Here is a 14,454-nt window from a genome sequence, read left to right as displayed (position 1 = left end):
GGACTGAACTTTCAATGCATTGCCCGACAAACCAGGCCTTATCCATGAAGAACTGAAATGTAATGTGTGTGTTCACATCACTAACGACAACCAAATAGATGGTGCTAAATAAAACTCCGGGGCCATGGCTATTGCTAATAATGATTCTCAGGGTATTCAATCAATCGCAACTGGACTGTTTAGTTTGTCTTTGAAGTTTTACCTCTCATTCAAGCAGGCTTCAGCCGTCATGCTTATAGACTTCGATCGGTCAGATCTAGTCTAATTTGTCTTAGAAGTTTTACTTCTCATCCAAGCAGGCTTCCGCAGTCATGCTTATAGATTTCGATCGGTCAGATCTAGTCTAAATATTGCAATGAAATCATTTATAATTTATACTGTTAACAAGAGGAGGGTATGCTCAGGCACTGCTATACTGCTTTTACAGTAAGACAGGAGGGTAGAAGAGCAAGGTAAGTCCTCGATCTGACGTGGACTCTACTAGTCTTTCCGAGGTTTATGCGGCGTGTTCTGCCGTGAAGTGGGCAGGTTGGACGTCTCAAGGAACTGTGGTACACTGTCACGCGGTGCTCGCATTGTGGATGCGCGTTTTGTCACCCCAGGATGCAAATGGACCAGAAGGAAAGGAATTGCAGGTAGGAGCTTGATTTAATGTACAAAAATAAAAGAACACTGGTACAAAACAGACAAAAGAAAATGCATGCCGAACGCACGGGGAACTAAGCTAAAATTAGCGTGAAGTCCAAAATGACATGCCGAGCGCACGCGAAGCTAAAGCGAAACTTAGCATAAGACTAGACATAGAAGGAGAAAATACCAACGTGAGTGTTGCATAGAGCAAACAACGGATCAAAACAGAACTGAGGTTGAAGGCAGGCTTAAATACTAAAGCAATAATCAAAACACAGGTGCGCGTAAAAAACAAGAGCAGGTGGAACAAAAGGGAAACCATGGTAACAAGATAAAACAAGGAAGAGCCAACACAGGGATCGAAAGAGTCTAAAAACAAACACGAAACACAAAAGGACTCAAAAACCAAAACAATATATGATCCGGGCGGCGGATCATAACAGTACACACCAAAAATGGTGGTGGATCATTTGACTGCCCAAACAGTGTCAAGGGATCAACCATTAAAAACAGTGTACAAAGTAGCAAGGAGAGCCCAACACATTATGAATGTTCGTTAAACGTAGTGGATGCCATTTGTGCAAGTTTGCACAAACATTTCAGGCCTGCTAAATAAACGGACGCAAAACAGCAGCCACAAAACAGTTTCAGTCTTGATAAATCACATTGTGTGCGCTAAACTATTATTATTGCAACTCCTCAGAGTATTGTGGGCGTTCTAATAATCAGCATATATTTTATATGTATGTGAAGGAAGATACACTTAATGGATTGCACTCTTTATATGAGAACTCTCTGCACACAAGTTAAGTAGATCCGCTTTGTCTGAGCTATGAAGTTTGCATGCTCTTTAATACATGCAAAGTAGATTATTCCGTAAGTGTTATCTTTTAAAACATTGCTTAGTTTGTTATATTACTTACATGTGTACATTTGTAGTTATATTTGTGCTTTGAAATATCTTCTGCTTTTATAAAACTGCTTTATTTGAGCTTTTAGCTGATATTCTTCCAGCGTTTATTGATACTGATAATAGCAACAAATAGCCTCTTCTAATAGCCTCTGGCTATTAGAAGTATTCTGAATGCACCACTGCAGAGAGTGAAGAGCAAATGCTAAGAGCATAATCAAGGCTAAGGCTAAAGTTTCCAGTTCTGGGTGCCACTAGTAGACTGGTGCATTGTTTCCAAGACCCCCGGGACATAAATGTATTGGAATTACTGAGGCAGCAGCTGCAGGCCCAGAAGAGGACAGGATAAGCTGATTGGATTAGACATCACAAGTTGCCTGGGACTGGCTCACGTGTTCCAAGCTAGCATACATACATAAATATAGTGTTTTATGACACTTGTATTAGTTCTCATATTTGCAGTTTCACAGTACCTTTGTTTTATATGAGTTTACTTCATTGCAGAGACTAGACAAATTTAATTTAAGACACTGTAGAGAAAGATCATTGTTCAGTGTGTTGCTGTGTTATTCCCATCCATGTAGTACATTACTAACTCTTTCTCTGTATGACTATCCCGTGAGGTTGGTGCTCTCTGCCTTTGGAAGTGCAACCGGACTATAACATTTTACCACACAGCACAATGCCACAGATGTGGCAAGGGTTGAGGGAGCGCGCAATCAGCATCCTGACAACAGGAATGTGTACCAGCTCTGTTGCTTGTGAAGTGAATGTTCATTTATCTCCCATAAGCATCTAAAAAGGCGTATCAGACGATTTGTCAGTACATCCAACCAGCCTCACAACTGCAAACGACGTTAAACCACACAAGCGTCATGTATTAAAGCTTGTGTGCGCACAAAAACCTGGCGTATGCCCTTTTCACGGCAAAGAAGAAATATATCAATTTGTCAGTACATCAAACCAGCCTCACAACTGCAGACCAAATATAACGACACCTAAGGCGTCATGTATTTAAAGCTTGTGTTCGCACAAAAACCTGGCATATGCCCTTTTTCACGGCAAACATGAAATGTATCAACTTCATGCTTCGGACGGATATTTCTACAGGCTGTGGATACTTTGGCGACATACAGAGGTGGTCATTCCAGCTTTGCCAACATTTGTTTTCAACAATTTAAAAACCACAGAGGCAAGGAGATAAAAGTTCACTCTTACACCACTGCATTTAATGCTTCATATTCCCGTTAATATTTGTGAGAAAAATGAGGATGTTTATTAAATTATCTTGGTGGTCATTTTGCCATTTATTGCAGTCAAAATGTGTTCCTGTGACTCCAGTGGGCGGACACTTGCAGCCACCAGGGCTTACGGCACATAAATGGCACCGGAGATGGTGAAGAAATGGCACCACGTTGAGGCACATCCACCTTCTACCGCAAGTGGCTCTCCTGTGTTATAATTATGAATTGAGTATTCAAAGTCTTTTGCATTCTTTTTGATATAGTGGAATATTTAAATTCTAAAAAATTGCTAACCAGTCATCACATCATTTTTGCATAAAACTCTAATCTGGCTTTGAACAGATGAACACATTTTGTTGTAATTTATACAAGTTATATTTATATTAAGGGTAAATAGGAGTTACCCACTTCTTTTAAAGTTTTACGTATCACTGCAGCGACTATCCTTTCAAACAGGAAGCAACACTACTTTGTGTCCGGTCCCCTTTTGTTCTGGCCACGCATATCCATCTTCTTCACCTTCTTTCTGTTGTCCGACCATTTATTTTTTTATTTCAACCTGTGTGCAGTTCTCAGAGCACACAGCATTGACAGGTTCAAAATCTCAATCCTCTTTCCCCTGCTCAATACACGAGAAAGAAGCACTTCCTACAGACTCCTACTGAACTGTGCGGAATCTCAGACTTATGGGTAATTTCAATAAGATTTGTGTATTAACTTTAACTTTAACTTAATAAGGGGGGCATGTCTTTGTGGTCTATGTGGCTTGGGCGTGACCAGCCATGCGGACATCTGCGATTAATTCCACATTGATTGCGACGTAACAACGAAATGTGCTTGGATTAGTGCATGCGCACACTTATTACAGTGTTTTTCAACCACTGTGCCGCGGCACACTAGTGTGCCTTGAGCTACAGTCTGATGTGGCGTCTGAGATGATGTAATTCCATCTAATTGGGTTAAAATATTTTTTGCAAACCAGTAGTCATAATCCGCAAATATCGTGCCATTGTTGAGTGTCAGTGCTGTCTAGAGTGCAGTAAAGTAACCATGTTATACTCTTCCATATCAGTAGTTGGCAGCAGGTAGGTAATTGCTTTGTAGATGTCGGGAACATGATTTGTTGTCATGATCACAATATGCAGAAAGCGGGAGGCAGTGTGCAGGTAAAAAGGTATCTAATACTTACCGTATTTTTCGGACTATAAGTCGCAGTTTTTTTTCATTGTTTTGCCGGGTGTGCGACTTATACTCAGGAGCGACTTAGGTGTGAAATTATTAACACATTAACGTAAAATATCAAATAATATTATATAGCTCATTCACGTAAGAGACTAGACCTATAAGATTTCATCGGATTTAGCAATTAGGAGTGACAGATTGTTTGGTAAACGTATAGCATGTTCTATATGTTAGTTATTTGAATGACTCTTACCATAATATGTTACATTAACATACCAGGCACCTTCTCAGTTGGTTATTTATGCGTCATGTAACGTACACTTATTCAAATTGTTGCTCACTATTCTTTATTTATTTTAAATTGCCTTTCAAATGTCTATTCTTGGTGTTGGGTTTTATCAAATAAATTTTCCAAAAAATGCGACTTATATATGTTTTTTTCATTCTTTATTATGCATTTTCGGCAGGTGCGACTTATACTCCGGAGCGACTTATACTCCGAAAAATACGGTAAACCAAAAGTAAACAAAATGGGAATGCCACTAAGAAAAGGCATTTAAACTTAGTGAAGGCTATGCAAAACAAAACTAGAACTGAACTGGCTGCAAAGTAAATAAAAACAGAATGCTGGAAGACAGCAAAAACATACAGCGTGTGGAGCTGAGATGGAGTCCACAAAGTACATTCGTACATGACAGGACAATTAACAAAGAAGGATAGCAACAACTTAAATAGTCTTGACTGCTAAGACAAAGCAGGTGCGAGGGATAGCGTTTAAAGGAAGACATGAAACTGCTACAGGAAAAGCCAACTAAATAGGAGCGCAAGACACTACACCCAGGAAAACACCAAAAAACTCCAAATAAGTCACGGGGTGATGTGACAGGTGGTGACAGTACACCTACAAGAGCTATAGTGATGCATTGTTAGTTATGGTTCAAATTCATATCCTACAATTGCAAGAAATACTTTTTACTGTCAATGCTGCTGAGTTTCATTGTTTTTATGTTTTCTGCTGGTGATGTGCTTCTGGATTTTTTGAATAAAAAAATTGGGCCTTGGCTCAAAAAAGGTTAAAAAATACTGCTTTAATACATCTGAATTTTTCTTGCTAACGCTGGTTTCTGAATTTGAATATACGCCAATTTTTGGTAGGAAATCTATACAACCCTTAACACATGAGCCTCCAGCACAGACCTACCCAGCCAGCCTGATGCGCACCTGTCTAATCAGTTTATTGATATGCCACACCTGTGAGGTGACTGGATTATATGGGCAAAGGAGAAATACTGACTGAGACACTTTTACACACATTGGTGAACAATATTTAAGACAAATACAACTTTTAGGTGTATGAAAAAAGTTCTACATCTTTAAGTTCAGCTAATGAAAAATGTTGCATTTAGAACTGATATATACCGTAAATTCCGGACTATAAATATTTTTTTCCTACACTTTGAACCCTGTGGCTTGTAAAACGGTGATGCTAATTTATGGATTTTTCTTCGCTGGCAGCCACAAAACAAAAAGTACCATACGAGCACAGAAAAATTAGCGAGTGCTTACCCTATGTAAAAAACTTTCGGCTATTGGCGCCACTTTACCCACACAACACTCCTTTGGAGGAGTTAAGTTGATATTTGTATAGTTGTGCAAGTGTTTGTGGCATTTCAGCATCTTGTGACACGGACTTATCTCGTACGGTCACCGTATTGTTTACAAAACGTTTCCCTCCTCGATGGCTCCACTTCCGGATCGTAAACACTTTATATGTTTCCATCAACCAGCTTTGAATGTGCATTAAATTGATTGTTCTGGAGCCACAAATGGTTGAACTTGCACTTACCCATCTTATGCAAGTAATTCGGCTTTTTTGTGGGCTTTCGTTAAGTTTTCCCCGCTGCTATGCTAAGCTGTAACAAACAAACCACTGCGCGCTCAACTTACGCTACTTAATAGTGCTCGATAAATTCTGACTTACTTTGGTTCCGTTTGGTTAAAAGCAAGACTGAAGTTTATGTTTTAAATAAAAGTAAGGTAATAAGACCTTCCAAAATCGTATTTAAGACCTTTCATGAGATTTTAGGAGAAATGTAGACATTTTAAGGCCTTAAATTCAATGGATTCAAGACTTTTTAGGACTTTTTTGGGACCCCGCAGATACCAAATAGTATCATGTAGGATTCTCTAACTGGCATGCAAATGGTCAGTGGATTTCCTAACTTGATAAACCAGTAACATAAAGTCTATAAAAGTGGGGCAGGTCAAAATAGAAGCGCCTTGTCAAAACATAAAATACTTCAATAATTTCTTGATTATAGTGGTCAGTATAAGATGGGGGCTTCACGGTGGAAGAGGGGTTAGTGCGTCTGCCTCACAATACGAAGGTCCTGAGTAGTCCTGGGTTCAATCCCGGGCTCGGGATCTCTCTGTGTGGAGTTTGCATGTCCTCCCCGTGAATGCGTGGGTTCCCTCCGGGTACTCCGGCTTCCTCCCACTTCCAAAGACAAGCACCTGGGGATAGGTTGATTGGCAACACTAAATGGTCCCTAGTGTGTGAATGTGAGTGTGAGTGTTGTATATCTATCCGTGTTGGCCCTGCGATAAGATGGCGGCTTGTCCAGGGTGTACCCTGACTTCCGCCCGATTGTAGCTGAGATAGGCACCAGCGCCCCCCGCAAACCCAAAGGGAATAAGCGGTAGGAAATGGATGGATGGATGGAGTATAAGATGGCGTCTGGGTCCGAACTCAGACTTTATTCTGCCAGTTAGTGAGCTGTGCTTTAAAAGATCACGTTCACAATTGATCATCTGGTTCTGTAAATCGCCTGTGAAGGAGTGATCAGTTTCATAAAATGCTGCTAGCGGGGTGTATAAAATAGTCAGGTAGTGTCATGAATACAAAGGATTATGGGTATTTGTTGTGTTGCGTTTATGTTGTGTTACTGTGAGGATGTTCTCCCGAAATGTGTTTGTCGTTCTTAATTGGTGTGGCTTCACAGCGTGGCGCATATTACTAAGAGTGTTAAAATTGTTTATATCACAACCATTAGTGTACTCTGTGTCACCCAGTATGCCTTGCAGTCGTGTGCGTGTCGCTGCGGAAGCCACACACAAAATGATGCTCGACTGACAAGCAGTTTGTACATGCTGTTGTAGGCGACAAAACCAATGGCTTCATAGCACGCTTTAATACTTATTATCTGGGTGACTACCGTCAGTCATTCAGGACAAAAAATAGCGTCTCTTATTGTCTTCTTCGCTTTATGACACGGGTCTTAATTGGCTCTTTGAATGGCAAAGGATACTGATCACAGAACCATGTATATCAAATATTTCCGGATGGTTCAACCGCCACCCGCCCGAATCTAATTAAAATCTATTTTTTCGTCATGTCAACCGCCCGACCCGCGGTTTATCCGCGGACTCCGCGGATGAGACCGCAAACCGCGCATCTCTAGTGTGTATGCATCTATAAGTTGACTATGAACCCAATCTCTCCCCAACTAACACACACAAACATCATTTAACAAATGTAGAGTTTTCGTTTTGTAGCCTTGAAACAACCATATCGTGTCTTTACATTCAATTAGCAGCCACTCTGCCCTCACATTCCATTGATCAGAGATTGATTTTAGTTTCCTCTTCGTTATTTTAAAGGGTGTCATTTCAATGACAAGTCTGCAGTTTGGAATTGAATGAAACCAGAAGGATCATAAAAAAAAATCAGCACCGACCTGCAGCCTCTTCATGGTCTGAGAATCCTGGTCAGCCTTCACCTTGCAGGCTACCAGCAGCTGAGCGGTGGAGGCTGCCACCTGCTTGGCTGAGGAGATAAGCTTTTCTTCACTGGCATGTCCCTGAACCGCTGAGTTGGCTGCTTCACAAAGGTTGTTGGTGGCTGCGGCTACCATTCGAGCCTGAGGAGTCCAAAGCATTATTAGGATAGTCTAGGTGGCTTGTAAAATCTGATACAGTAAGCAAGACACTTACAGCCGAAATCAGCCCTTGAGACCACTGTCCATCATCCACTGCATTGGCTGGTATGGCCCCTACCTGTAAAACATAACATATTTGTATGTTGTTAAATTATTCTAATGATTATTAGTTATGTTTACAATGTTTACATGTCCGTGGTGGGGAAAGAAAACACATATTGAACAAGGTTTGTTTCCTTCTGGAAAATTGTCTTTAAGTTGTTTATCGTAAGGCTCAATGTGCTTTGTGTGGCTCACTTGTGATGAAAGTCAATGATGTGCTCGAGCTTTAGTCCTACCTTTCCCTGAGCCACCAGTTCCCTCTGGGCTGCTGAAGCTGCTTTGACCAGAGCACTCGTGGCAGCAGCAATGGACTTGGCTGCTTCCAGAATCTGCTCCTCAAAGTTCAAGCTTTCATCCGCTTCCTGCTTAAAGGAAACAGGCAATTACTACACAGCATCCATACCTGCGTTTGACATTTTATTTACATCAAGCTGTGTAATAATAAAGATTCAAATCATGTATGTATCTTTCAACTTGGATCATGAAAATGTGAGCAAACAAAAGGACGAAAGGTGGATTTGTTAACAATTAACAATGTAGCTGCTCATGAGACTGGTAAGGACCTGAAAGATTTCATCTGATCTGAGCCGAGGATGTCTTTGTGGCTTTTGCAGTCCTTTGAGACACTCGTGATTTAGGGCTATATAAATAAACTTTGATTGATTGATTGATTTGCTTCTCTATGGAGCCTCTTGCAAAGGTTTGGGATCCTTGACAACATTGAGGAGCGAGTAGACTTCCAAACAGGAAACATGCAGCCTTTCAACAAATGTGTTGATTTGAATTCAATCAAATTAAAGGTGACATTGTTTAGAGTTAAGAATTAAAAAAGATGAAACCTAAACAATCATGTGTATGTATAAATGTAACTGTGAGTATGTATTTATGTATGTTAGGGCTGCATGATTTTGGCCCCCCCAAAAATAAAACAAATCTAGATTTTTTTCCATTAAATTGTTTTTTGTTTTTTTCATTTTTAAACTCTGAATTAATTGTATTTGTTTTTTTGTAAGAATTACATAAAACATGAGCATATGTATATATATATATATATATATATATATATATATATATATATATATATATATATATATATATATATATTTATATTTATATACATATACACATACAAATATATGTATATTAAAATAAATATACGAAAATATATATGCATACATACTGTATATACACAGACATTTATATGTATATACATATTTATAAAGACATACATGTATACACACAGACACACACACACACACAGAGCAGTTGTATGTGTATACATACATATATGTCTTTATACATATGGAAATACATATAAATGTGTGTGTATACATACATAAATACATAATGTCTTTATGCATATGTATATACATATGAATGTGTTTTTGTGTGTGTGTGTGTGTGTGTGTGTGTGCGTGTGAGCTATACTGCTGCATATAAAAGCAATCAATACGAATAACCTTGGGTTTGGTTCTGGGTCTCAGCTGCTCCAGTTTCTTGGCAGCTGCTTCAATTGCTGCTGCTGCTCCAAGCAACTCATTCTCAGCGATGACAGTGGGATCCTCAGGATCCACCCATTCTGTTCCTACAACACACACGCACAAACACACACACACGCTTAGGTATAATTCAACCACACTGCTTGCCTGTTCCTGTTATGATTTATGACCATATATAAACACACATTAACACGTTTTAGGTTAAATTGTAGAAAAGTTGACATTAAAAGGATGCATTACTCTCATTTCACGTTGTCGCATACATGTATCCTGTATTATTAGGTGACAGTATATACATTCGGGGCCTTTCTTACTGGGTGTGTTATGAGTAATCATCCCTCTCAGATGAATATGTAATTTCAAAGAAAATATATATATTTTGTATATATTTTGTCAGAAAAAAATTATAAATGGGTGAGTTTTCCCCAAAATTAAACAAAGGCACCAGTAACTGTTTATATATATATATATATATATATATATATATATATATATATATATATATATATATATATATATATATATATATATATATATATATATATATATATATATATGTGTGTGTGTGCATTATATATGTATATATACATATATATACACATATATATACTTATATATTCATATACATATATACACATATATGTATATATACATATACATACATATATACATATGTATGTGCGTATATACATATATATGTATATATATATATGTATATACATACATAAATATGTATATATACATGTATATGTATGTGTGTACACATATATATGTGTATATATGTATACACAGACACACATTTATATAAACACACACATACAGTACATATATATGTGTGTATATACATGTATATGTATGTGTGTATATACATATATATGTGTATATATGTATACACACACACACACACACACATTTATATAAACACACACATACAGTACATATGTATATGTGTGTATATACATATGTATACATACATAGATATACAAATATATATATGTATATACACACACATACATATCTATACATATCATATATATATACACACACACATATATATATTTATATATACACACACACATACATACATACATATATACACTCACATACGTACATACATACACATACACATATATATATATATATAAAAAAATATATATATATATATATACAAATATATATACATATATATATATATATATATATATATATATATATATACATATACATATACATATACATATATATACACACACATATGCTTTACATGCAATTGGCTTTCGACCCCCAGCCAAATTTTTGTTTACCCCAATGTGGCCACCAAGGTAAAAAGTTTGGACACCCCTGGTATAGTAAATATATGACATAAATAAACATATAATACATACAGAATATGAATTGTAATACAGTCTATTTACCTTTCATGGCCTCTGCAGCTTGTATAAGCTCAGTTACAGAACCTGCCACTCTTTTGGAGTAGTTGGCCAACTGTTGCTTCATATCATGAGATGGCTTCTGGATAACCTGAAAGAAAAGAAAAAACAACATTATAATGATTTTTTTCCACCACGTGATCATCTAAAAAGGTGTATAAACTGACAATATCCTAGTTCAGGGCATAAATTTAAGTATCATGTAAAATGGGAATACAGTCAGGATGTACGGTATGAGTGAGTGTAATATTAATGTTAAGATCACCAGAGCCAATGCTTTAAGCATATGTATCTAATCAGTTATTTGACCATCAACTTGTATTGGAAGCCGATAAAACAACAACAATGAATTTGGATTTACATGTTTATATTAGCTGCAGAATACCCATTTAGCATGATCCAGGTTTTAGATTAAATGTCAAATCTAGATTAGTTGACCAGTTCGCTGTATAGTAGAGTGGAAAATGTACGTAATATTTACTATCTGAATATTTAGCAGTTCATCAGTGTTGCTGTCAGGTCAAACGCTCAAGTTGAACCCCGTTTTTTTATTTCTGTCCAACATTTTTTTCATTGTCATCTTAGAACTTTATTTTTGCAGTATGATTATTTCTACTTAGTACAGTGGTTCTCAACCTTTTTTCAGTGATGTACCCCCTGTGAACATTTTTTTAATTCAAGTACCCCTTAATCAGAGCAAAGCATTTTTGGTTGGAAAAAAAGAGATAAAGAAGTAAAATACAGCACTTTGTCATCAGTTTCTGATTTATTAAATTTTATAACAGTGCAAAATATTGCTCATTTGTAGTGGTCTTTCTTGAACTATTTCGAGAAAAAAAAAGATATAAAAATAACTAAAAACTTGTTGAAAACTAAACAAGCGATTTAATTATAAATGAAGATTTCTACACATAGAAGTAATCATCAACTTAAAGTGCCCTCTTTGGGGATTGTAATAGAGATCCATCTGGATTCAGGAACTTAATTCTAAACATTTCTTCACAAAAAATTAATCTCTATCAATATTTATGGAACATGTCCACAAAAAAATATAGCTGTCAACACTGAATATTGCATTGTTGCATTTCTTTTCACAGTTTATGAACTTACATTCATATTTTGTTGAAGTATTATTCAATAAATATATTTATAAAGGATTTTTGAATTGTTGCTTTGTTTTTAGAATTTTTTAAAAAATCTCACGTACCCCTTGGCATACCTTCAAGTACCCCCAGGGGTACGCGTACCCCCATTTGAGAACCACTGACTTAGTAGATCAAAGTTTATTCAGTCACCATGGTGAGCTATACAATGTATACACTGCAAAAACTGAAATCTAAGTAAGATGAAATATCTCAAATAAGGGTGATAATTGCTTATTTTCTTTCTGATAAGATAATTCTTCTCACTAAGCAGATTTTATGTTATAGAGTGTTTTACTTCTTTTAAGGGTTTTGGTCCTATATGATCTGTTAAATATTACAGCTTGTTGCTGAGATTGTATGACCTATTTTGAGTAAAACATGCTTGAAACCAGAATATAAACTCTTGCAAAGCTGTGTCATTAACACTAACAAGTATAAAACTACTTTTTTAAAGTAATCATTTTTTTATTTCAAGCATGAAACCAAAATCATGAAGCCGAGCGCATATCACTATGTCAAGATAATGACACTAGCATTTACTTAATGTAATAATATTTTTCAACATATTCAGCAAAAAGGTCTAATTTTTTTCTACCAAGAAAAGTGCACTTGTTATTAGTAAGAATATACTTATTTTAAGGTATTTTTGGGTTCATTTTTTGGAAAGTCTTGACAAGCCAAATGTTCTTGTTCTATTTACAGATAATTTTGCTTGGTTCAAATAAAACACCCTCTTTGCAGTGTAAGCCTAAACGGTTTATCAACAGCTTCAAAAGTTCATATAGGAGAGTAAACACCTAGTAAAAAAGGTATACCATAATTCCTCCATTTCCATTACTTAATGAAAATATTGCTATGATGTTAACTGTGCTTTCAGTTTGTGTCCTCCAACTGTCTGAGGAGGACACAAACTATTGGGAGTGCTGGACAGCTGCAAAGTCTTAACTAGGATCACCTCTTACCCAGCTCAGCTTTATTCACATGTTTGTCATGACAAGATAGACGTGAGGGCGTAACAGCACAGGAACTCATGTTAACAGCAACCCCGGGCCAATGCCAGCGCGCACACCGAGAGAATACTTAGGGAGTGACAGACTCACACTAAGATTAAAAAAGGTGTCCTGTAAGCACTTGTACTGCTGGATCTAGCCAGAATGATTTATAAGTAATACAAACAACTTCAGGCATGAATTTGGGTTACTGTTCCTCTGTGAAGACATGGGACATATAATGGTGGCATCAAACAAAACACAAAGGCTGTTACTAAGCAACATGATGAGTGAGGTTATTTGTGGAGCACACAGACAGGGTGTGGATGAGGATGCTATTCTGTTACAACAGGCTCACATCACAGCTATAAAAAGTACAATCATGTCAACGTTTTTTTTAAGTGTATCCATTTAAAATTTCAAGAGATGTTTTTAGATGTATAAATACCACCCCTAGTTTGAGTTCATTTGTAATATATATTAATAAATGCAGGCAGCTTTGTTCTCACGACTAGGATGGAGCAATGAGACAGGTGGATTCAGGCAGTCTGATTCATGAACAAATCCACCTCAGGAATCATCATCATCATAATTTATTTTTATTTCTTTCATGAAAATGCATATTTATATAAGCCACGTACAGTTGACACTTTCATTGTTTTTTTGTTTCTTATACATTTTAATGATCAGAAAGTAGCACATGGAAGAATACTATTCTTATATTTATCTGCCCGTTTTTAACACTAATTATTTTAGATCAGTGGTTCTCAACCTTTTTTCAGTGATGTACCCCGTGTGAATTTTTTTTTTTAATTCAAGTACCCCCTAATCAGAGCAAAGCATTTTTGGTTGAAAAAAAGAGTTGACTTTATAAAATACAGAACTATGTCATCAGTTTCTGATTTATTGGCTCTTAATTATTAAGTACTTATTAATGCCTTATTCTGCATGGCCTTATTATACAACCAGTTGGCCGGTCAACACTTTAGTATGGGGAATATATTGACCATTGCTAACCCTAACCCTAACCCTAAACAAATAACTCTAAATTAAGTCTTTGTTACTTAGAACATGTTCCCCTAGTATCTAAATAACTCTAAATTAAGTCTTTGTTACTTAAGATATGTTCCCCATATTAAAGTGTTACCGAAATTGTTTATGATGTAAATATTATACTTTCCACTATAAGAGTACATTTTCTAATGCTCTGGCTTGTCTTTTCACTTTTAAAAAGTGTCCTGAAAGCTTTAGTTTGCAGACTCCTTTTTAAAACGCTAACATAGTGCGGTCACTTGACATGGATGACAAACAGATGATTGGAACATTTGAACCCCAACAGTAAAACAGTGACTGTGTGAACAAAACCTTCCTGTCCACAGCTGTAC

General features: G+C 36.7%; 1 protein-coding gene across 2 annotated transcripts in view; it reads right to left on the bottom strand.

Annotated features, from left to right (window-relative positions):
• Positions 1–14,454, bottom strand: part of tln1 (talin 1) — a 149,777-nt gene that overhangs the window by 5,759 nt on the left and 129,564 nt on the right. For both annotated transcript variants that reach the window (XM_061876862.1, XM_061876863.1), the window contains 5 exons: positions 10,921–11,026; positions 9,467–9,591; positions 8,243–8,368; positions 7,960–8,022; positions 7,704–7,886 (listed from right to left, as the gene is read on the bottom strand). In XM_061876862.1, coding sequence (XP_061732846.1) covers positions 7,704–7,886; positions 7,960–8,022; positions 8,243–8,368; positions 9,467–9,591; positions 10,921–11,026 — 603 coding nt within the window. The remainder of the gene's footprint in view (positions 1–7,703; positions 7,887–7,959; positions 8,023–8,242; positions 8,369–9,466; positions 9,592–10,920; positions 11,027–14,454) is intronic.

The sequence above is a fragment of the Nerophis ophidion genome, linkage group LG17, assembly GCF_033978795.1.
Source record: "Nerophis ophidion isolate RoL-2023_Sa linkage group LG17, RoL_Noph_v1.0, whole genome shotgun sequence".
Lineage (NCBI taxonomy): Eukaryota > Metazoa > Chordata > Actinopteri > Syngnathiformes > Syngnathidae > Nerophis > Nerophis ophidion.
Note: the sequence above shows the minus strand (reverse complement) of the source record. Positions and strands in the feature narration are given on the sequence as shown.